This window comes from Cervus elaphus, chromosome 3, assembly GCF_910594005.1.
Source record: "Cervus elaphus chromosome 3, mCerEla1.1, whole genome shotgun sequence".
Classification (NCBI taxonomy): Eukaryota; Metazoa; Chordata; class Mammalia; order Artiodactyla; family Cervidae; genus Cervus; species Cervus elaphus.
This window is the reverse complement of record NC_057817.1, coordinates 25,947,546-25,967,048: the sequence shown is the minus strand read 5'-3', so window position 1 is coordinate 25,967,048 and position 19,503 is coordinate 25,947,546. Positions and strand designations below refer to the sequence as shown.

The 19,503-nt window shown below is 56.9% G+C and overlaps 2 protein-coding genes and 2 long non-coding RNA genes across 7 annotated transcripts; 2 read left to right on the top strand and 2 right to left on the bottom strand.

Annotated features, from left to right (window-relative positions):
- The first annotated feature begins 1,904 nt into the window (after nucleotides 1-1,904).
- On the top strand, nucleotides 1,905-19,189 carry HOXC8 (homeobox C8). 2 transcript variants are annotated; one of them, XM_043882138.1, is made up of 2 exons: nucleotides 1,905-2,704; nucleotides 18,753-19,189. In XM_043882138.1, the coding sequence occupies exons 1-2, from the start codon at nucleotides 2,347-2,349 to the stop codon at nucleotides 19,043-19,045; spliced, it is 651 nt and encodes a 216-aa protein (XP_043738073.1). In that variant the 5' UTR covers nucleotides 1,905-2,346; the 3' UTR covers nucleotides 19,046-19,189. The 2 variants fall into 2 exon arrangements, with proteins under 2 accessions (XP_043738073.1, XP_043738064.1); XM_043882129.1 differs by lacking the exon at nucleotides 1,905-2,704 and adding an exon at nucleotides 16,512-17,369.
- LOC122680654 lies at nucleotides 2,551-7,555 on the bottom strand. Of its 2 annotated transcripts, XR_006336740.1 has the most exons (4): nucleotides 7,419-7,555; nucleotides 3,529-6,987; nucleotides 2,781-2,883; nucleotides 2,551-2,688 (listed from the first exon to the last, which is right to left on the bottom strand). It is a non-coding gene; the product is annotated as an uncharacterized LOC122680654 (long non-coding RNA). The 2 variants fall into 2 exon arrangements; XR_006336741.1 differs by lacking the exon at nucleotides 2,781-2,883 and having other exon boundaries at nucleotides 2,559-2,688.
- HOXC9 (homeobox C9) lies at nucleotides 7,875-10,707 on the top strand. The gene is made up of 2 exons (XM_043882118.1): nucleotides 7,875-8,439; nucleotides 10,146-10,707. The coding sequence occupies exons 1-2, from the start codon at nucleotides 7,902-7,904 to the stop codon at nucleotides 10,388-10,390; spliced, it is 783 nt and encodes a 260-aa protein (XP_043738053.1). The 5' UTR covers nucleotides 7,875-7,901; the 3' UTR covers nucleotides 10,391-10,707.
- LOC122680668 lies at nucleotides 11,212-16,741 on the bottom strand. Of its 2 annotated transcripts, none has more exons than XR_006336748.1 (3): nucleotides 16,686-16,741; nucleotides 14,055-14,326; nucleotides 11,212-13,643 (listed from the first exon to the last, which is right to left on the bottom strand). It is a non-coding gene; the product is annotated as an uncharacterized LOC122680668 (long non-coding RNA). The 2 variants fall into 2 exon arrangements; XR_006336744.1 differs by lacking the exon at nucleotides 16,686-16,741 and having other exon boundaries at nucleotides 14,055-14,153; nucleotides 14,245-14,699.
- Nucleotides 19,190-19,503: the final 314 nt, after the last annotated feature.

Below are 19,503 nucleotides of genomic sequence, written 5' to 3'. Positions count from 1 at the left end.
TGGGGAACTCTGAGCGCCAGCTCAGCCACCTCCTCTTCCTCTTGGATAGCCCCATCCCCAGGAGAAGGGCATATTTAGGGTGTTAGTAGGCTAGAAGAAAGTCATCAAGTCCAAGTAGAAACCCCCCACACACACCCTACTGGGAAACATCAGGGCAAGAATCTGGCTCTGGTCTCTTTCTAGCTGTCTGTTGCCCGTAGGCCTTGGTCTGTTGTGTCTGTGCCTGTCAGGCAGCTGCTTGTCTTTGCACTGTGTGGAAAGGTCTGGGTGAACGGAGGCTGCCAGCGCCCACCATTATCATATTGTTGGAGAGGTTGTTGGCTGATGCCAGGGGGAGGAGGGGAGGACATGGAGTAAAGGGGCATCTGAGCAATGTGCAACTTTACAAAGCGTCTTCCCCTCCTTGCCCCCTCTGGTTCCTCAGTTCTGGTCCTGGTTGCTAGAGAGAGGGCTCTCCAAAGAGGTTTCTCTGCCTGCAGAGAAAAATGGGGAGGGTCACGGAAAATGGGGAGGTACACCCCTGCTCTCAGACTGGGAAAGAGAAAGTCAAAAGGCAAAGGACAGGTTCTTGGTTCTCTTACTTTGGAACTATTATGATTATTAAAACATTAGAAACTTTCAGACAGGGAAACAAAGTCATGTCCCTGTAACACAGTATATCCATGAAGTTTATTCACGCAGTTGTCTGCTGGGGGCATATATGGAACCTTGCATGTGTCTGGGTCTCTGTTTCTATATCTCTGCCTCCTCCAGGCTCTCCCAGATCCCCTGTATATATTTTTGTGCATACTCATGTATTTTTCTCTCTCTTATACAAAGAGATTCCATGGAGACTAGAGGAGAGAATAGTAATAGAGCCTGCCTTCTCCCCAGCTGAAACTGTCAGTCTGTCTTTCTGTCTGTCCCCCAACCCTTTGTAAGGGAAAAAAAAAATCTCTTCCCTTGGAAGGAAGTGCTCAAATCGCCCTATGGCTCCCAGGGAAATGGGGAGGTTTTCAGAGAGGAAGGCCAGCTGGTGCGAGGCAGGCAAGGGCTTCCCTGGTTTGGGAGCCCTTGGCAGTCTCTGAGTTTTCAGGCTGTCAGAAGCCCAGGGCCAGCTGGAGTGAAGGGAGTCCCAGGCAGGGGCGGGGTGCTCAGGAGTGCCTGGCTTTGAGACAGTGTCCCTGATGGGCCGAAATTTACCAATGAACGACTTCTGCGCTTTGGGTCTCTCAGCCCCAATTTCCATTTCAGAGCTGGTGGGCTTATAGGGGGGTGGCCACAGAGCCATGGGTCTGGGTGTCCCCCCCCAATATCCTGGGGAGTGGAGTGCATTCTCACAGGGCCAAGGTGAGGGCCAGTCTGGTGACCAGTGTCCACCGCGGGGCCCTGGGGCCGTGGATCATGGCTAAGGCGATGGTGATTATTTATTCGCTTCGCTGGAGGGGAGTCTTCAAAAGAAACAGCGTGAAGAGGAGGGAAAAAATTATCTCTCTCGTCTGTGGATATTAAGATGGATTTTTATTTCTTAAAGGACCCTCCCCGCCGAGAGCGCATAAGCGTAAACTTAATATATGCTCTGCAGCCCAACTCCAGAAATCGCAATAAAAGTTAAAACCTCCCCTACTGGTTTTTTTTAATTATGATATGGGAAAGAGGAGCAGGATTTATAGAGCTGAACTCTCCGCGTGTAAGTGTTTAAGACTTGCGGGAGAAGGAGGAAAAGGCAAGAGCTTGCCAAGGAGAGCCTTGGTCTCTGAGATCTCTCGCCGGCTGCGGGAGCTCCGGCTTAGGCGGCGGATCATCTGTGGCCTCCCTGGGACCTCGGCTCCCGGGCACCCTCCGCCCGGCCCACCGCCCGGCCTCGGCTGGCTCGGAGATGCGGCCCTTCTTGAGAACAGGTGAAGGGCAGCGGGGCCGGGGAGAGGAGGCTGCGGGTGGGGGCGTTGGGACACTGGGCTTTGTGTGGGTCCCGTGCAGGGGAGGAGGTGTGCAGCCCCGGGCAGGGCCGCGGCCCGAGGGTGGTCAGCGGGCGCCTTGGCTCGGAAGGGTGTCCGGCCGGGCCCCGAGAGCACGGACAAGGTGGATTGTGTGAGGACTTTGGCCGCAGATGGAGCGGAGCGGGCTCCCAGGCGGAGAGGCCAGCGGCGAGGCGGGCAACCGGATGTTGAGTCTGTAGGAAGGACCTTGAGGTCTGCTTGGTGTTTGGGCTGCCGGGGGGCGGCGGCCCAGAGTGTGGAGCGCGCAGCGCGCGGGGCGCGGCGGCCGGCGTGGGCGAGGCAGCAGGCCTGCACACCTCTGCAGCCGCAGGGCCGGGCCCAGGACGCCTGAACTGAGGCCGACCAATGGTCAGAGCGTGAAAAATAAATGCAGTTCAGGGTCTTTCTTTCTTTTCTACATCAGAGGTCCTTTCTTTTTTGTCTCTTTCGGAGATACCTGGATTTGGTCCAGAACAGGTTGCCCGCGGGAGGGCCCCGCGAGCGGCGGCGCGCGAGGGAGGGAGAGAGGGAGGGAGGGCGAGGAAGAGGGAGGGAGGGAAGGAGGGCGGGCAGCGGCGGCTGCGGTGGCCGGGGCTTCCCTCCCCCGGCGGAGGCGGCTGCCCTGCATCTGTGGCCGTGGGGAGCCGAGGAGCAGGTAACGAAGGCGCTTCCCGAGGCGGGATTGGACCAAGCCAGAGGGACCGAGTCTTCCGGGTCTCTGCCGGACGCCCTGGAGGGGAGAGAAGGTAGGGAGATCGGCGCCCGCCCGGCCTGGCAGAGAGGCCTGGGGAATGTTGAACCTGTATTTGATTTCAGACTCACACTCATGTTGTGAGTCTGTCTGCCTCCGGAGATGCGGTTTGCCTGTCTGTCTGTCTGTCTGTCCGTCTGAGACGTCCTAAACCCTAGGCTGTCCAGCAAAAGGCTGAAAAAAAATCGGGAAAAATCCGTCGGAATGTGCACTTTCATTCATTGGATTCTCGGCGACTCAGTGGGGCTGGTGGCTGGGCGCCCAAGTTGGAGGGCGCTTTCCTCCTGCTTTCTGGACGCCAGAACCTCTGGTTCCCTCCGCCATGGGCTGAATTTCCGGCTCCAGGTTCGCGGGTTGCCCTGAGGTTTGAGGCCAGACAGCTCCTAGTCTGGCAGGGAGGGCGGGGGAAGAGACTAGCGGCTCTGGCTCCTTAATTGTACTTCCGACCGTATTGTCTCTCCTTTCGCCACCTCCGCTTCCTCAGTCTGGGCTCCAAAGTCACTGCAAATTTCCTTGCGACATACATCACACGTACATCACACAAAGATCAGGTAACCAGGCACCTAGGACCACGGGGGGCTCCAGGCAGAGAGCACCCCTAGCTCTGGGGCCGCTCCTGCTCCAGCCACTCCCCAGGCTGGGAAACCAGATCGGGTTGGGGGAGCGGAAATAGCCCCGTTTGCTGCGGGGCGCAGGGCAGGGGGCCGTAGGGAATGCAGGCCGTGGCGTTGAGAGGGCCACGTTCACAGGCCCTGGGGGTTTCACTCCTGCTGGGCTTAGCGGCTGGACTCCTGGTGTGTAGGGATCCCGGATACCCACCTGGGGTGGGGGCAGGACGCTGGTCTCCTCGCGGCGGGCCAGGAGAATTCAGTTTCTGCTTCCAGCGCAGGCCTGAGCTAGGAGGAGTTGTGTGTGTGGGTGTGTTTTTCCCAACAAAGAGGGATCAGGAGAGAAAAGGGGGGAAAGGAGTGGGGAACCAAGGAGGGGGCGGGGAGGAGGAGAGGGCAGCGGAGAGGTGAACTGAGCCCATTTCAGGGGGAGAAGGAAAACGAAAGCAAATGGAGCACGCAGGGCCTCCTCCGCGCAGGCGGGTGCTGCCGAGCCGGGAGCGGGCGCCCTGCCTGCGGCTGCGGGAATGACCTGCTGGCGGACCGGGGAAAGCCTGTTTTAAATATAATCCGAACTTGACGGTGTGGATTGAACCGGAGGGAATTTAAATCACTAAAAGGGAGGTGCAGGGCCAGGGGAGGGGATCAGTCTAACCTGTCTTTCTGTCTGTCTGTCCTGCCCACGGTGGTGCTAGCTTGATTGTGATCCCAGCTGTCCAGGTCTGAGGTGATGTAGTCAGGGTGCTCCTCCCCCTGAGGGGGCTCTCCTCTGCCCAGTGCTGTCTTTTGGGGTCAGAAGAGAGCTCTAAGAACCACAGTGAATGCACAGCTGCTAGCTAAAGCTGGAGTCCTCCCATCTCCCAACAGGGACTCCCAGTGGCCTCCAGTACCTCGGGCTCCCCATCGGTGATGAGGAAAATTGAAGGGAGTGGTGGGGGTGAGAGGGAGTCTGGGAACCTGGCAGGAGATTCAGCAGGCATAACTGAACCTGGGAAGACAAGCCCCTCCTTCTTGGTGCTCCCACATCCTTGGTGCCCTGACACCTCCAGGTCTGGATTTGGGGAGAGCCCTAGGGTCTGCTTCAGAGCCCTGACCTGCCACCCCACCTCCAAATGCAGAGGATGGGGGTACCGTCCACATGTAGTTGTGGAACCCGAGGGACCTCGGCCTGGTGGCCTGGTGAACTCAGGGATTCTCAGCCTCTTCCAGCCCCCCTCCCCCAGGCTGCCTCTCTTAGCAAGGCCCAGGCAAAATGGGGCATTGGTGGGGAGGGGGCTGTGGGTGAGGCCTGCTTCCAGATCCACAGTTGTGTCTATGTCTGAGTGGGAGGGCCTGAGTTCATGCTCTGAAATGAAGGCGACAACCTCCCCTCAGTTTCACAGGGAATTTGGTGGCAGCAGAGAGCGTGGGCCTGGTGATCCTGGCTGCCCCACTGCTGCTGCCTCTGCTGGGTGGGCAGGCAGGGTGGGCAGGCTGCTCAAGAGTTGAAAAGAAGGTGGTGGCCAAGCTGGGTAGGAGAGAAAGGGGCATCTGTTTACAGCCACTGTGTCTGGGGGGCTTTCCCAAATAGTAGAAGCCCATAGGAGAGGGGCTGTGGGGGCAGCTTCCTTCTAGGAAGACTGAGGTAGGGGCAGATGGGCCCTGTCCCCTGGCGAAGACGAAAAGGAGGAGCCGGCGGGCTTGAAACCTCCTTCGTCCTGTCTTCTTTGCTCCTTGATGAGAGCGTGGCTCAGCTCCCAGCTGCCTGGGTAGCTGCCTGGGCCGAGATAGGGTTCTATATCCTAGAGGCCTGGTGTCCCCACCCCAGCAGGTCGCCCGGGAGGGGCAGGAGAGGAGGCCTCTTCCTCCTTTGTGTCCGGACAGAAGTGGCCGCCGCGCCCAGAGCCGGTCCCGCGGCAAAGGCCTGGCCAGCCAGCGGGCTGCACAATGCCACGGCTGCTCGGCCAGCCCGCGCCCTGCCCCGTCCTGCCTGCCTGTCGCTGCCCTTCCTCCGACTCTCTCTGCATGCCTTCCTTTCCCTGCTCTTCCCTCTCTTTTCATCCTGCCTCCCCTCTTTTCTGTCTGTCTTCCCTTTCTTTTATTCTAATCCGTTTTCTTCTTTCCTTCCCTCCTTCCTTCCTCCCTTCCTCTCTGGGGACCTGGCGCCGTGCTTCAGTCTTGCTGTCTCAGGCTGTCTCGGGCTCAGTCTCTCTCAGGCTCTGTCCCCTGATGTCCTCTTGGTCACAGTCTGGCCCCGGGCCCTCTGAACGCTCCGCGGCTCTGCTCAGCATTGCCAGCAGCCACCCAAGAACCAGGCAGGGTCCCCCGCCGCCAGGGCTGGGGGGAGGTGCTGATGGCGCTGGGGATTTGGAGGAAGCCTAGGCAGGGGGACGGTAACCTCCAGTCTTTTCCTTGAACTAGTGAGGGAGAATTTTTGATTGACAGCTAACCCAACTCCATCAAGGCCAAAGAGATATTCTGTTTCTTGCTGTAATTTGGCTTTTCCAAAACCAGTCCAGTCGGGGGGAGGAGAAGATAATCAGAGATAAGGGTGAAGGGGCTGAGGCCCCGGGTCGCCTCTCCCCAGCCGGGTACTTCTCACGTCCCCCCCATGCGTCGAAATCCCAGCCCCGCTAGACCGAAAAGGAGAGAACCCGAGAAGGGGAGGAGCAGGGACTGGGGTGGGGGCCTGGCAGGCTGGGGTCGGTGCTGCAGGCTGCAGACAGACCCTTCCCCCTCAACTTTCCTTACCCCCCCCCTTCCCAAACACACACACTACAGTCTCTGGAACACCTCTCTCTAGCCCTTCTCCTCCCTAGAGGAGACAGGTTGACAGAGATGCAGGAAAAAAGCAGCCTCCACCCCCCCATCCCTGGTGTTTGGTCCCCTCCTGAGGACAGGAATGGGAGAGAAGAGCAGGCATCTCCAGTCTGAGAAACCTTGTCCTTCCCTGCTGCCTCAGAGCCTGTGTCTTAGCCTCAGCTCCTGCCTGTTTCTCTTGGCGCAAACTGGACTATTCCCTGCTGACCCTGAAATTGCACCCCTCCTTCAAATTCACTCTGCCCTGCCTAGGACGCCTGTGTCTCTGGGGATATCACCTGCTCTTCTCCCCCACCCCCACCAACTTCCCTGCCCCTCTCTTGCACCCACACTGAGAATTTCCTGCTTGCCTTTGCCCACCTTTGCTAAACCACCATGGGACAGTCTGATGGAAAGCAGAGGACTGGGCAACGAACCCCAAATTCAAGGAGGAGGGTAGCAACCAACTTACTGAGGGGGGTAGGAATCCAAGTTGTGTGATCTTCCTTACCATCACACTGCCCCCTCCAGAATTCCTGTGTCTGACTCCAAAGAAATTGCTTTCTCCCATTCCTTCATAGCTTTTTTTCGTTCCAAAAACAGCCTACAATTTTATTTAATGAAAGACACATTTATGAACAATCAAATGATCCTCATAAAAATTTTATTGAAGGACGTAAAAACAAGCTACTTGCCCACGACCGAGGTCGCTCTCTCGCCTTGCCCGCTCTCACCCTGGCTCTCTGCAGACAGAGCCCCGGAGTGACTTCTTTTTTGGGGGGGGAGGATAGGATGTCTCAGAGATGGAGTTGGGGGCAAAAGAGGGCGAACAGGAAGACGGGACGGGGACACCCCACTGAAGTTGTGTAGATCTCTCCTCTACTTCTTCAGGCTGGCAAAGAAAGATAAAGATACAGACAATAAATTTAAAATAAAGACGGTTGCATATCTGTGCCAAAGGAAAGAGAGGACTTCTGGTGACAGAGGTGTATCAGGTCCCAAGGTCCTACCCCTCCCACCCTTGGGCCACCTTCCCCAAGCTTCCCCTACCCCAGATTTGGGGGGCTGAGTTGGCCAGTGGCAGAAGGACGCTCCCCTTTCCCTCCTTCCCTCCCTCCACCCCAGCTTCCCCAGTCCCCTCCCACTCTCCCTCCCTCGCTGCTGCTGCTCCAGAAAGAAATACATACATACACACTATTTAAAAACGCATTTTTAAAAGCCACGTTCCGAACTGACAATCGCTGATCTCGGCTCGCGCAGAGACTGCGGGAGCGTCGGGACCGACAGAGACGGATTACGTCAAGAAATAGTTCCTCCACCTACCTCGGCCGGCCTCTCCGCCCCTGCGGGGTTCCAGCGCCCAGCTCAGCCCCGAGGGTCCGGGAACCCTGGCTTCGGGGACTGGCATTGGCACCCCATTAAGAAATCCTCCCGGGGGTGGGGGCGGAGGCCATCTGCTTATGGGTGGACACGGGCAGGGGCTTCTGTGCTGAGATGCGAGTTGTCCTGAGGGGGCGGCGGGTCCGTGGGTCCAGAGTTGCGGACCCCCAGGAAAACGCAGGTCGCGGGGATCAGCAGAGAGAAGGGGGTGGGAGAAGGAAAAAAAAAAAAAGCCAGGAAAAAAAGCCCCTGCGCATTGATCCGCGCCGTATTTTTGGGTAAATACGATCACGTGGGGGCCGGGGAACCAATGAGCTGCGGGGAAAAGGCTGGAAAAATAATTACCTGCCTTGATTGTTCTGTGAGCAGATAAAAAGTACATATACAGTTCATACAATAATCTTATGTATGTAAAACCCTGTTACGATGTCGGCGACGGGGCCCATCAGTAACTATTACGTGGACTCGCTCATCTCTCACGACAATGAAGACCTCCTAGCGTCCAGGTTTCCGGCCACAGGGGCTCACCCCGCCGCCGCCAGACCCAGCGGTTTGGTGCCGGACTGTAGCGATTTTCCGTCCTGTAGCTTCGCGCCCAAGCCGGCAGTGTTCAGCACGTCGTGGGCGCCTGTGCCCTCGCAGTCGTCCGTGGTCTACCACCCGTACGGCCCCCAGCCCCACCTCGGCGCCGACACGCGCTACATGCGGACTTGGCTCGAGCCGCTGTCCGGCGCCGTCTCCTTCCCCAGCTTCCCGGCCGGGGGCCGTCACTACGCCCTCAAGCCGGACGCCTACCCCGGGCGCCGCGCCGACTGCGGCCCGGGCGACGGCCGCAGCTACCCGGACTACATGTACGGCTCGCCCGGGGAGCTGCGCGACCGCGCCCCGCAGACCCTGCCCTCGCCCGAGGCGGACGCCCTCGCCGGCAGCAAGCACAAAGAGGAGAAGGCCGACCTGGACCCCAGTAAGTTGGGAGCAATTTTCCTTTACAACCCGCGCGGGAGGGGAGGGGAGGCCAGGCGGGGGGAGCGGATTACAGCCCCTCGGAGCGGCGCAGGGAGCGCGGGAGAGGGGTGAGGGCGAGGACTCAATAAAAGCGAATTACCTTGGGGAGCTTTCAGGGGCAGGAAGGTCTGAGAAGGGGGCCCAGGGAGCCAGGTTGGGAGAAGGCTGAGGGGGGCTTCTCTCCCAGGAACTGGCTTTGATGAGACCCCTGCCCCCACACCCCCAGCCCAGGCTTTTTGGCTCAGTCACTACTTTCGAAGAAATGCAGACAGGGCCAGGGGATAGGGTGGGGGCGAGGTTCATTTTATGCTTTGGGATGAGATGGGGGAGAGATGAGGAGGACACTGGGGATAGAGAGGAAATAACCCCAAGGAGAAAAGCCACCCCTACCTCCCAGGCAGTGTGGGGGTCCTCACCCCACTAGAGATTCATAAAACAGAAGGTCCATGGGCTTCTCCCCCAGGAACCCTGGATGAGAGGTCCGAGTGCTTTCCCAGCCTGGGAACTTGGAGGGATCAGGACTTCCAGAGTTGAGGGAGAGAAGAGGGGTCCCAGTCTCTTTAAACTTGAGAGACCTCTTCTGAGGGTCTGCAGGAGAGAGGGGTGGGAATGGGGGTCAGGGATGAGGAGTGGGGAGAAGCATCTCCCCAGATTAGAGAATTGCACACACACGCGCGCACACACACACACACACACACTCCAATCAGGGAAAGGGGAGCCTTCTGAGTATTGCAGATAAAGACAAGGGTAGTTTTTTTTTGGGGGGGGGCAGGTGAGAGCTGCAGGGCCAGAAAGAGGATAGAAGGGGAAACAGCAGGAGGAGGGGGTGCAGCCCCTGGGTGTGAGGAAATGTCTGGGGGAGACCCAGGAGGGGGCTGCAGGACTTCCTGCAGCCCCATCAGGGGCCAGGGCCTAATTATACTCCTCTGAAGGCTTCCCTCCTTGCCCTCAGCTACTCCCATAAACCTGAAATTGGAGGCTTGGCTCCTGCAGAGCCTGTCCTGGGGCTGGCAGGAGGGGGCACTGGAAGCCAAAGAGGGAAGCTAAGATATAGGGGAGCCTGTCCCCAAGACCAGCAACTCCCTGGGGAGAGGAGAAGGTGTTTTCCCATCCAGGCATCACCCTGAGAATTCGCCTCAGCAGGGTTGAATTCCGAGAGAGCGGAGATGGGGCGCTGGAGAGGGTAGTGAGGGGCTTGGGGACTCTCAGGGTCAGGAAACAGAACTGCTGAAATTTCAGGACTTGGTCGTGGGTTGGGAGGGTGGGAGGGGGCAGAGGAGGAGGGAAGTGGGGAGGAGAGAGACCTCGCTATAAAAATAAAAAACAAGAGAGAGAAGCGTTTATGGGCCTATGAAACGGTTGGGAATTTGGACTTTTTATGAGGATATTCTCGAATTACTACTCTTGAAGCTGAGGAGGACCAGACTGTAGAGGCTTTGATAGCTTCGATTTCCTATAGTTTTAGGTGCTGGAAACCAAGGAGGGGAAAGATAGGGAGGGGGGAGATCGCAAAAGCAGTAAGGGGGGAATTCCTAAAGCAAAACGTGTCCAAATTCAGGTTCAATTATTGGGTTTGGGGAGCCTGGCTGAGCCTGGGGATGGGGTGGCAGGGGTCCTGGGCTGGAAAGGGGCTCCAATGACCCCTGCCTATGTTTGGCCCTCCAGGCAACCCCGTGGCCAACTGGATTCACGCCCGTTCCACGAGGAAGAAGCGCTGCCCCTACACCAAGTACCAGACGCTGGAACTGGAGAAGGAGTTTCTCTTCAATATGTATTTAACCAGGGACCGTCGGTACGAGGTGGCCCGGGTTCTCAACCTCACCGAGCGGCAGGTCAAAATCTGGTTTCAGAATCGGAGGATGAAGATGAAAAAGATGAATAAAGAGAAAACCGACAAGGAGCAATCCTAAACCCTGCCCCAGCCTGCTGCCTCGCACAGCCAAGGGAAAAACAAAACAAAAAACCCACAAAATACCCCAGCCCAGGCGGGAGACAGCACTGAAAGGAAAAAGGAAAGAGCAAGATAGAGAAAAGCCAGTCGGCTTAAAAAGGAAAAAAAAAAAAAGGGAAGGGGAAAAGGAAAACTCTTGCGATTTGGGAGGGTTCAGTGTTGAGAAATTGGTGTTTTAGAGTTAGTTCTACCCAGCGAGGAGGAGGAGGAGGCGGGGAGAGAAACCGCGTTCTCTTCTCCCAGCGCAACTGAAATAAATGACACACACAAATGTGATTTTTTTTCTCCTTTCTTCAGAGAAGCCAGTACTTGAATCGCTATATTTCTATTTTTTTTCATGTATTGTATTTGGTCCGGGCCATCGTTCCCCGGGCCTGGGGTGCTCTGTGTGCAGATTTTGTACAAAAACACACACACGCACACACACACAACATACACAAGTGTGCTTCCCAGCCCAGGAGATAAAAGGCGAGGGCCGGGGACCATGCCGCAGGCTGGGTCCAGCAGCGCAGGCCGGCGCCTCTGGCATGTACATAGCAGTGTCTCCTCTCATCCTCAGAGTCGGTCCTGTAACGTGCTTCTGTTTGTTATGGTAGAACAGCTCTGTGTTAATATATCGAAGTCACTTAAAAAACCAGAAACCCAACTGCATCCAGTTCTCATTATTTCTCCTCCTTGTCGCTCCCAGGCTTCTGACGTGGAGGAGGCAAGTGCTTAGATCCTTTAGGGGAGGTGGGAGCCAGGCAAGGGGCTCCCTCTACTTCAGAAGGGCAAGTGCCCGCCACTTCTCTCCAGGCAGGGTGTGATGGGGCTAAGAGGCTCCCGGGGTGCGGTGGAGGCTGCTGAGGCCCGGGTGCAGCTTGTGCCTGCCCTGGCTGGCTGCCTGTGAGTCTCCTGGTAGCTCGATGGAGTCCCTGGGGGTGGGGGTACGGCATGAATGGTTTTCCTTGGCTGTAATTAATTGTAATAATTTATGAGTACATGAGATCGGAGGGAAGAGATAGGTAAAGATGAAGGTTGCGTGCTGGGTGCAGGCCGGGGCTGGATTCTTGCCTGGCTGCATCGGTGCTTTGAGGGGTGTCTTGGTGGGGGGGAGGCTGCTAAAGAGGGTGTGCGGTGAAGGATGAAGAGGAAGGCCCTGCAGGCCTCAGGGAACTGGACAGGCACTGGGCATTGAGAGTGAAAGAAGATGCAGAGAGAGAGCAGGGAGAGAGTAGAGAGGGAAGAAAGAAAAGGAAGGAAAGGAGGGAGAGAGAAGAAAGATGGCAAAACCAATGCAATCAAGATTGGATTTAGTTTCTATTTCTCAGTGTATTCTCAGTTCCTCTCTCCATCTCCTAGTTCTCTCTAGTCTATTCAACCTCTCTCTCTCTGGTGCTTAGAATGTTGATCTGGGGGTGAAGTTTGAATGTTGATCTGGGGGTGACAGTGGTTATGCTGAGCAATCACAGTAGTTCTAGGAGATCCCGAGGCTAGGGCCAAGGGAAGCTGGCCAGGGGCTAGCCAGAAGTGGGGTGTTCTCTGGTGGCTGTGGGACCCCAGGGGCAAAGACTGGGGAATATGTGTGTGTAACAACAGCCCAGTGGGGATGTTTGACTGCCTAGCACCCCGAGGGAGCGCCTTCCCCAAAACCACCAGTTTTCATCTGCTAATCAGAAGCAGACTCAAGCTGCCGGGTATGCTTCGGCCCAGCGCCCCCTTTCTCGGAAATCCCCCAATCTGGAAACTATTAAACTCAGACTGCTTGAAATATAGCCCTTTAATATCTCAGGCTGCCCATTCTGGCGAGGGTGCAGGGTGTTGCTCTGAATACTTGGGGAATACCACCGTAAAAGAAAATAATTGGGGACCCCAATTCCTAAGCAGCTCCCCCCATGGCATCACCTTACAGGATTGGTGAGGCACTTGTAGGGACCAGCCCCTTCCCATCATTTGAATCTCCTACCCGCTCCTCCTATTAAATAGTCCAGTTTCAGGGGCTGGAGGAAGGTGGGAAGAGGTGAACGTTTTCTTTTTGATAATATTTTGAGGGAGACAATCAGAAGTCGCGGTTTGGTTTTCCCAGTCGCTGAGGCACCCCTCCTCTTTCCCGCTTAAGAAGAGACCTCCCAATTCCAGAAGCGATTGTTTTCTTGGTCCTTTTGAAAGGTGCTTTGCCTGTAGTTTTCTGGCTACCTCGCTCCTCCTCTGGGACCCCGGCCTCAGTTGCACCCCGCGCGGAGGACAAGGCACCCACCCATCTCCCTCGGTCCTGACCGCGGGGACTCAAGCTCCTCTCCCGGCCCGAGCTCGGCGGTGTTTCCGGGCCTCCACCCCGCCCCTGCTCCAAGGCCCTGTCGCCTCCCCTCGTCCGTCCGTCAGCGCGGCCTGCTTCCTGCGGCCCGCCCGAGCCGGTCTGGCTCTGGGCAGGAAGGAGGGCCCTGACCAGAGCGTGGGATCCAGAGCAGGCCCATGCGGTCCAGCCCACGGTTCAGTACCAGCTCAGCCTCCAGCCTGCAGGTCAGGATTGGATTCGATTTTTATTTATTGTCATTTGTGAACTCAAACCACAACAACACGACACACATCTGGGGAAAGAAACGAAAGCTGGGGACGAAAGAGGGGCTTGCAAACGCCCCCCTGCCCTAATCCTCCCCTCCCACCTCTCCTCTTCTCCTTTGTCAGAATCACAAAACCCTAAAAGTTGTTCCACTTGGGAAGGCAGAGGGTAGGTACATTTCCGAGGCCCCGAAATGCCACTTTTATGGCGCTGTTTGTCTCCCTGCGCTGGATTCTGAATGGGGCCGAACAAAACAGCAGCGCGGAGCTGGCTAGACGTCTGGGCTTAATTGTTTTATGGTTTAAATAAGGTGGACACTCTTTCCTTTGAAATCGGATTATAGGAATGTTTTGTCTATGGCCCACGGAGAACAGGACCTCACTGGCTGGGAGGGAGAGGTGGAGAGAGAGCGCGCGTGAGAGAGGGATGGGCCACAAACCAGGGGGCAAAGACCCGGGAGAAGCCAGAGTCCCACCCCAACGTCCTGCAGGCGGCGGCGGAATAGGCGGTACGGAGCCAGCGGCAGGGTAAGAGGAGCGAGGATTTTAGGGTGCGCTCCACGGGAAGGCGGTTGCGGGAGCTTCGGTGCGTGCGTCTGTGTGCGCGGTGTTCCGAGGCCAGAAATGCGCCTGGTTGCGGGGAAAATCGCGGCAGTTCCTTTTGCACAGTGTCTCTTAATGTGGGAAGGGAGGGTGACAAAGAGAGAAAATAGTATAAAACCTTGGACAAGGTTTATTTCGAGGATTTAGAAAACAAAAGAACAGCGCTCCTGGGGAGGGGGGAATCCCTTCCGGGTACCCCTGTCGGGCGCATTCATTTGGTAACTCCTTCCCCCCACCTCCCACCTTTGGGTCAAGCCTGGGGACCTGCTTGCTCTTAGCTGCTGGCTTTTCCCCGGCCGAACTGCATTGGAGCAAGTGGACGCGAGGTGGCGCTGTTGCTCAATGTTAGAGGCGGCGGCGGTGCCCCCAGCCGGCCTGGCCGCACTGACATTTGAGGCCCGGCCCCGAGGAGCAGCGACTAGAAGGCCGGCCACCCCGGCCCAGCCCGGCCCCTCTGGCTCTGAGCAAATCAATCCTCTCACCTGCGAGGTGTAAATAAATCGCGAGTGGCGGCAGGAGACGGGCCCACGCTCTGCCAGCAGATTCGGGAGGCTCAGAAGGGCGGGCGTTGAAAATAATCGCTTTGCGGAGGAGATAAGCACGAAGCAGGCAGCGCGTAATTAACACGAAAAGGCAGAATGACCCGGACAAACGAACATAAATCCACGATACCTAGGAGGGCGGTGCAGGCCTCGGGGCGAGGGACGGAGACGCCCCAGCAAGGATGGCTGCTTGCGGTTCCTTTATTTCCAGGCTCCAGGAGCGAAATCAACCAGATACATGTAGAAAACAAACGATCAAATGAACTAAAGAGAGAAAAGGCGAGGGACCCTCGAAAGGGGAAATCAAGTCCAGCCAGGGTTTGGGGACTGGTGGGCTCTCAGAGCAGGCGGTGCAGGCAGCAGCACACTCTGGACAGTTGCATTCCAAGACACAAAGGCCCGGAAGGATAGCTCTGTGGCAGGGTTTTCGCTGGCCCATAAAATGTTGAGATATCCCCCCATCCCCTAAAAGATAGGGCTCAGGCCCCAGAGCGGATACGGCCTGTCCAGCCTCTGCTTTCCAGAAGGGAAAGGGGGAAAGTATTTATGACAGTCCCCAGTGACCTAGAAGCTGGGAGTCCAGAGTCTGTCAGCTTAGTACCCGCAGAGCAGGCTCAGAGAAGGCAGAGCCTGCACCAAGGCTGCAGCGTGCCCTGGTAGTGGAGGAAATCTGCCCTGGAGCCTGCAGCCCTGGCACGGCCCTCTGACCCTCCCCTCGTGCGGCTCCAGGGTCAGAGCTATAGGTGTGGTGTCTCAGAGTTGGAGCAGTCCCCACCTTATTCAGATGGGGGTGGATTCTTCCAAATTCAGGGTATCCTGATCTCTTGCTGGGGCCCCAGTGGTTCTCCTTTGGGAATGTGGCTGAGAGTGACTATTTCCCCAGCAACTATTTAGATACAAAAGGGGAGACTCATTCTCTCTGCATCGTCCTCCCCTGCGCTTTCATTTCTTCCTTCATCCCTAGAGCTGGGCTTCGGATGGATAGTGAAGAAAAAGATCTGATTTTCTAACTGCCTCCTTCCTCATCCAACCCTGAAACCCCAAGATGTGGAAGGAAAATAGGTAGCAATTTTTTTTTTTTTATGACGCAAAGAGCGAAAGATGCATGTGTGTTTATCAGGTCTTATTTTCATATATGCCTGGGTGTGCACAAGTGTGCACAGCCTCTGTGAAGTGTCAGGGGTGCTTTCTGATAGTCGAGTGGGTGTGCATTTGATGTTGTTCGTGGTGGAAGGGAGCACATACAGTATGCGTGGATCCTGAGTATGGCCCCGCATTGCCCTCACATACTGTGGAGGGGGAGGACCAGAAAAATCATTCTTCTTCTTCATTCACCTGCACAGAGCACACGTGTCCACAGCTCTCTTTCTCCCTTTTCTGTGTTCAGCCCATGTAACTATACATGTTTATGGCCAGAGAAGGGTGCTGATGGGATAAGGGTCTTTTATCCATTAGCATTAACTTGAATTTACCCAGTCTTGGGGATGGGGGAAACCCCCCAGAGAAGTGTGGGTAAATATTTAAAGAGTGTCTGTTGACAGTTCCCATCCACATCCTGGCCTGGGCAGCCTGCCTGGGGAAGTTGGGGTGGGGGAGATGCGGTGAAGCCAGGAGGCCCCTCCAGGCCAAACTGGCATTTCCTATGGGGTTAGGGTATGTGGGGACAAGTAAGAGGCCTGCTTTAGACTCCTCCAACCCAGATACAAGGGGTCTCCTAAGAAGCAACCTCCTGGATCAGCCCAGCCAGAAGCCAGAGAACCACAGCTGCCCTCTCCTGTTCCTACCAGCGGCTTTGCTCTCAGAGCCTCCAGCAAGCTCGTGGCCATTGCCCGGGCTTCCTGCCTGAGGCATGAGCTGGTGTCTGAAGGGGCAGTGCAGCCCTGACTTGGTATGTGGAGTGCCCTCCCCTCTGGCCCTCTCCACTACCCACAGCCAGCTGACAAGGGATCTTAAGAATCTAGGGGGGACAGGGCAGCTGGATAGGGGCAAGAGGATTCTGATGGCTGAAGCGTCTGGGGATAAGATGTGCTTTTCCTCCTCAAAGTCCCCAGACTTAAGGACCCCCTGGGGAGCCCATCTTTGGTTGTTAGGGGACTGCTCTCTTGTTGGCATTCAGCCCCCCTCGGGGGGTCTTATACCTGTTGAGGTAACCTGAGTTGACCTGCTGGCTCAGGTACCTCTCTCTCTGAGAGGAAAAGAGAAGGGAGGAGAGGCACCTTCAAATCTGAATGCGCACCTTGGAAAAGCTGGCCCTAGCCATTAGCTGGGGCTGGCTCACCACCACCCCCCACATACCACACCCCCATCCCTCCCCCTTCCTCCCCTCCCCTTCTTCCAGGTCCCCCCAGCCCTGAACCCCTCTACCCCCCGCCCGCCATCCCTCCCTTCCTTCTCTCTCTCTCTCTCTCTCTCCCTCTCTCTCTCCCTCTCTCTCTCTCCCTCTCGCCTGTCTTCATGTCGTGGATTGATGAACGCGAATCGCGTGTAAGCGCCGCCACCGCCGGGAGTCTGAGGAATTCGCCTGGGCTGTTAAAGGAAAGAGCTAAGTGCGGGAGCGCGAGCTCTACCTACCGACAGTGAAGAGAGCCGCCGCCGCCGCCGCCGCCCGCTTGCCCGCCGCCGCCCGCGCCCAGCCCGGGAGCTGCGCCGCCCCGCCGGCCGCCGGCACCCAGGCGCCCCCCACCTGCCCAGCCCGGCCCGCCGCCCCGGGGAGCCGGCCGGCCTGGGGATCGCTCCCGGGGGGAGGGCAGTTTCGGGGGTCCCGGGCGGGGGAGTCGGGAGCCAGAGGGGAGGGGGCGGCGGGTTTTCATGTGCCCAGCATGAGCTCCTACTTCGTCAACCCCCTGTTCTCCAAGTACAAAGGCGGCGAGTCCCTGGAGCCGGCCTATTACGACTGCCGCTTCCCGCAGAGCGTGGGCCGGAGCCATGCGCTGGTGTACGGGCCCGGCGGCTCGGCGCCCGGCTTCCAGCACGCCTCGCACCACGTCCAAGACTTCTTCCACCACGGCACCTCGGGCATCTCCAACTCGGGCTACCAGCAGAACCCGTGCTCGCTGAGCTGCCACGGAGACGCCTCCAAATTCTATGGCTACGAGGCGCTCCCCAGACAGTCCCTTTATGGGGCTCAGCAAGAGGCGAGCGTGGTGCAATATCCCGACTGTAAATCCTCCGCCAACACTAACAGTAGCGAAGGACAAGGCCACTTAAATCAAAACTCGTCTCCCAGCCTCATGTTTCCATGGATGAGACCCCACGGTGAGAAGCCTTTTCTCTTTCCCCCTTGGTCTCCCGCGCTCCGGGGTCTTCCCCCCCTCCCTCGCCTCCTTTTTGTCTGCCCTCGCTTTCCCTCCTGGCTTGGGGCTCTCTCGGGCCCCACCCCCGGGCCTGAGTGGGTTTCTGGAGGTTGGGAGGTTCAGCTGGGGGTGGGGCACCGGGCTTGTCTGGGAGATTTGGGGGATTGGGGTAAAAGTGGGGGAAAAGGTGGTATCTGGGTGCAAAGGGTTAAAAAAACGTTTTCTCCACCTCTGTCAGTCTGTCTGTCTTTCTCTCCTCCTCTTTCTCTGTCTGTCTCTTTCTCTCACCATCTCTAGTCAAAGTTGGGGAGGTGGCTGGGAAGGAGCAGGGGACCCTGAGGTTATCAGCCTTTGGAGCAAGCCAGTTTCTCCATAAGGCAGAGAGCCCCAGTCCAGGACAGTGGCCAGGCTGTCTTGGGATGAAGACCCCTGCTTCCCTCCCCTGGCTGGGTCAGGGGGTGGCAGGACCCCAAGAACAGGTGATCTGCTTCTCTGGGGTACCCACCACCTCCTCTCAGAGAACTAGCCTTAGGGCCACCACCCCAACTTTGCTCTACTTCCTTCAGTTGGAGAGAAGAGAGGGAGTCAGAGAGGAGGGGGGGAAGAAAAGAGTCCTGAAAAGGAGGGAGGCCATGTAGATTAGAGGGCTCTGAGGTCCAGAAGACCCTTGCCAAGCTACCCCGCATCAAAGGCTTGTGGGGTCTTCCTGAGACCCTCAGAGCAGCTCAGGTCATGAGCCCCTCCAAGGGTGGCCCCTCATCGCCCAATTTCGAAGTAAAAGGGGAAGCTAGAAAGCGACAAGTTCCAGCGAGGATGGCCCGTGATTTATTTGCTGATCTCCAGTTAGCAATCAGGCCAAGCAGTGATACATTCCAGGAGATCAATTATTTTTCCTCCTTGCAAGGCATGAGGCAGAGAGATCCGAAGAGGGGCAGTGAGCAGAGCCCCACTTCTTCACCCCCAGCCCTTTTGCCTTCCTTTTGGAAACAGACTGTGTCCCCAGCCCTGCTCACCCAATGCCCCTCTGCACTTGTAAACAAAGCTGCAAGGGCCAGTTTCCTGGAACTGCAGGCCTGGGGGCACTCTGCAGTGCTCCCTTGGCCTCTTCCAGCCCCCACTTTCCAGACAGATCCTAGTCCCTGCCCCCACCCCCACCCTACCTCCCAAGGTGAAGCTAAACCAAAACAAACCCCCCAAACTTTCCTGCCCCTGCCTGCTCAGCCTTTTCCGCAGGAGGGAGGAAAACTGGGGAAACCAGAGGGGGGGATTTCAGGGGAGGAAGAGTGACAGGGGAGAGCCAAGCCCCTACCCAAACATAACCAGACTGGGCTTCTGTTCTGTCCAGCTCCGGGGCGGCGCAGCGGAAGGCAAACTTACAGCCGGTATCAGACCTTGGAACTAGAAAAGGAGTTTCTCTTTAATCCTTATTTGACACGAAAGCGTCGGATTGAAGTCTCTCATGCCCTGGGACTGACCGAGAGACAAGTGAAGATCTGGTTCCAGAACCGAAGGATGAAGTGGAAAAAGGAGAACAACAAGGATAAACTGCCCGGAGCCCGAGATGAGGAGAAGGTGGAGGAGGAAGGAAACGAGGAAGAGGATAAAGAAGAGGAGGAAAAGGAAGAAAACAAGGACTGAGCGAAAAAGAGAGACATCCCCCCCCCCTCCTTTAGCAACTCCCTTGAAGTTTCATTTTATGGTAGCAGATAAATTGAGAAGTTTACGACTGTCATTTGCTTTTATAGAGAATAGAATGACACTCACAACTCTAACTACCTGTCAGATACTTGCAGCTCTGGTTTTATTACCTTTGGACTTCCCCCCATCTTTATTTGTTTGGGGGCTGGAGGGGGGAGACTGAGACACAGCGAAAAGTTCCAAGTCTCTGTCTCAGTCGTTGCCCCAACACACACACTTCTCCCTACCCCCACCCTTCCTAGTCTTGCCTGGATTTTAAGGTCTGAGACCTGGCCCCCTTTCCCCTTTTCCCGGCCCCTTCTTGCCACACTGTGACCTCCCTGCTTCTCTGGTATTTATTTTAGAGGGGAGCCCCCTCAAAATGCGGAAGAAGACTCGTGGCTTTGTTTTCATGCTAG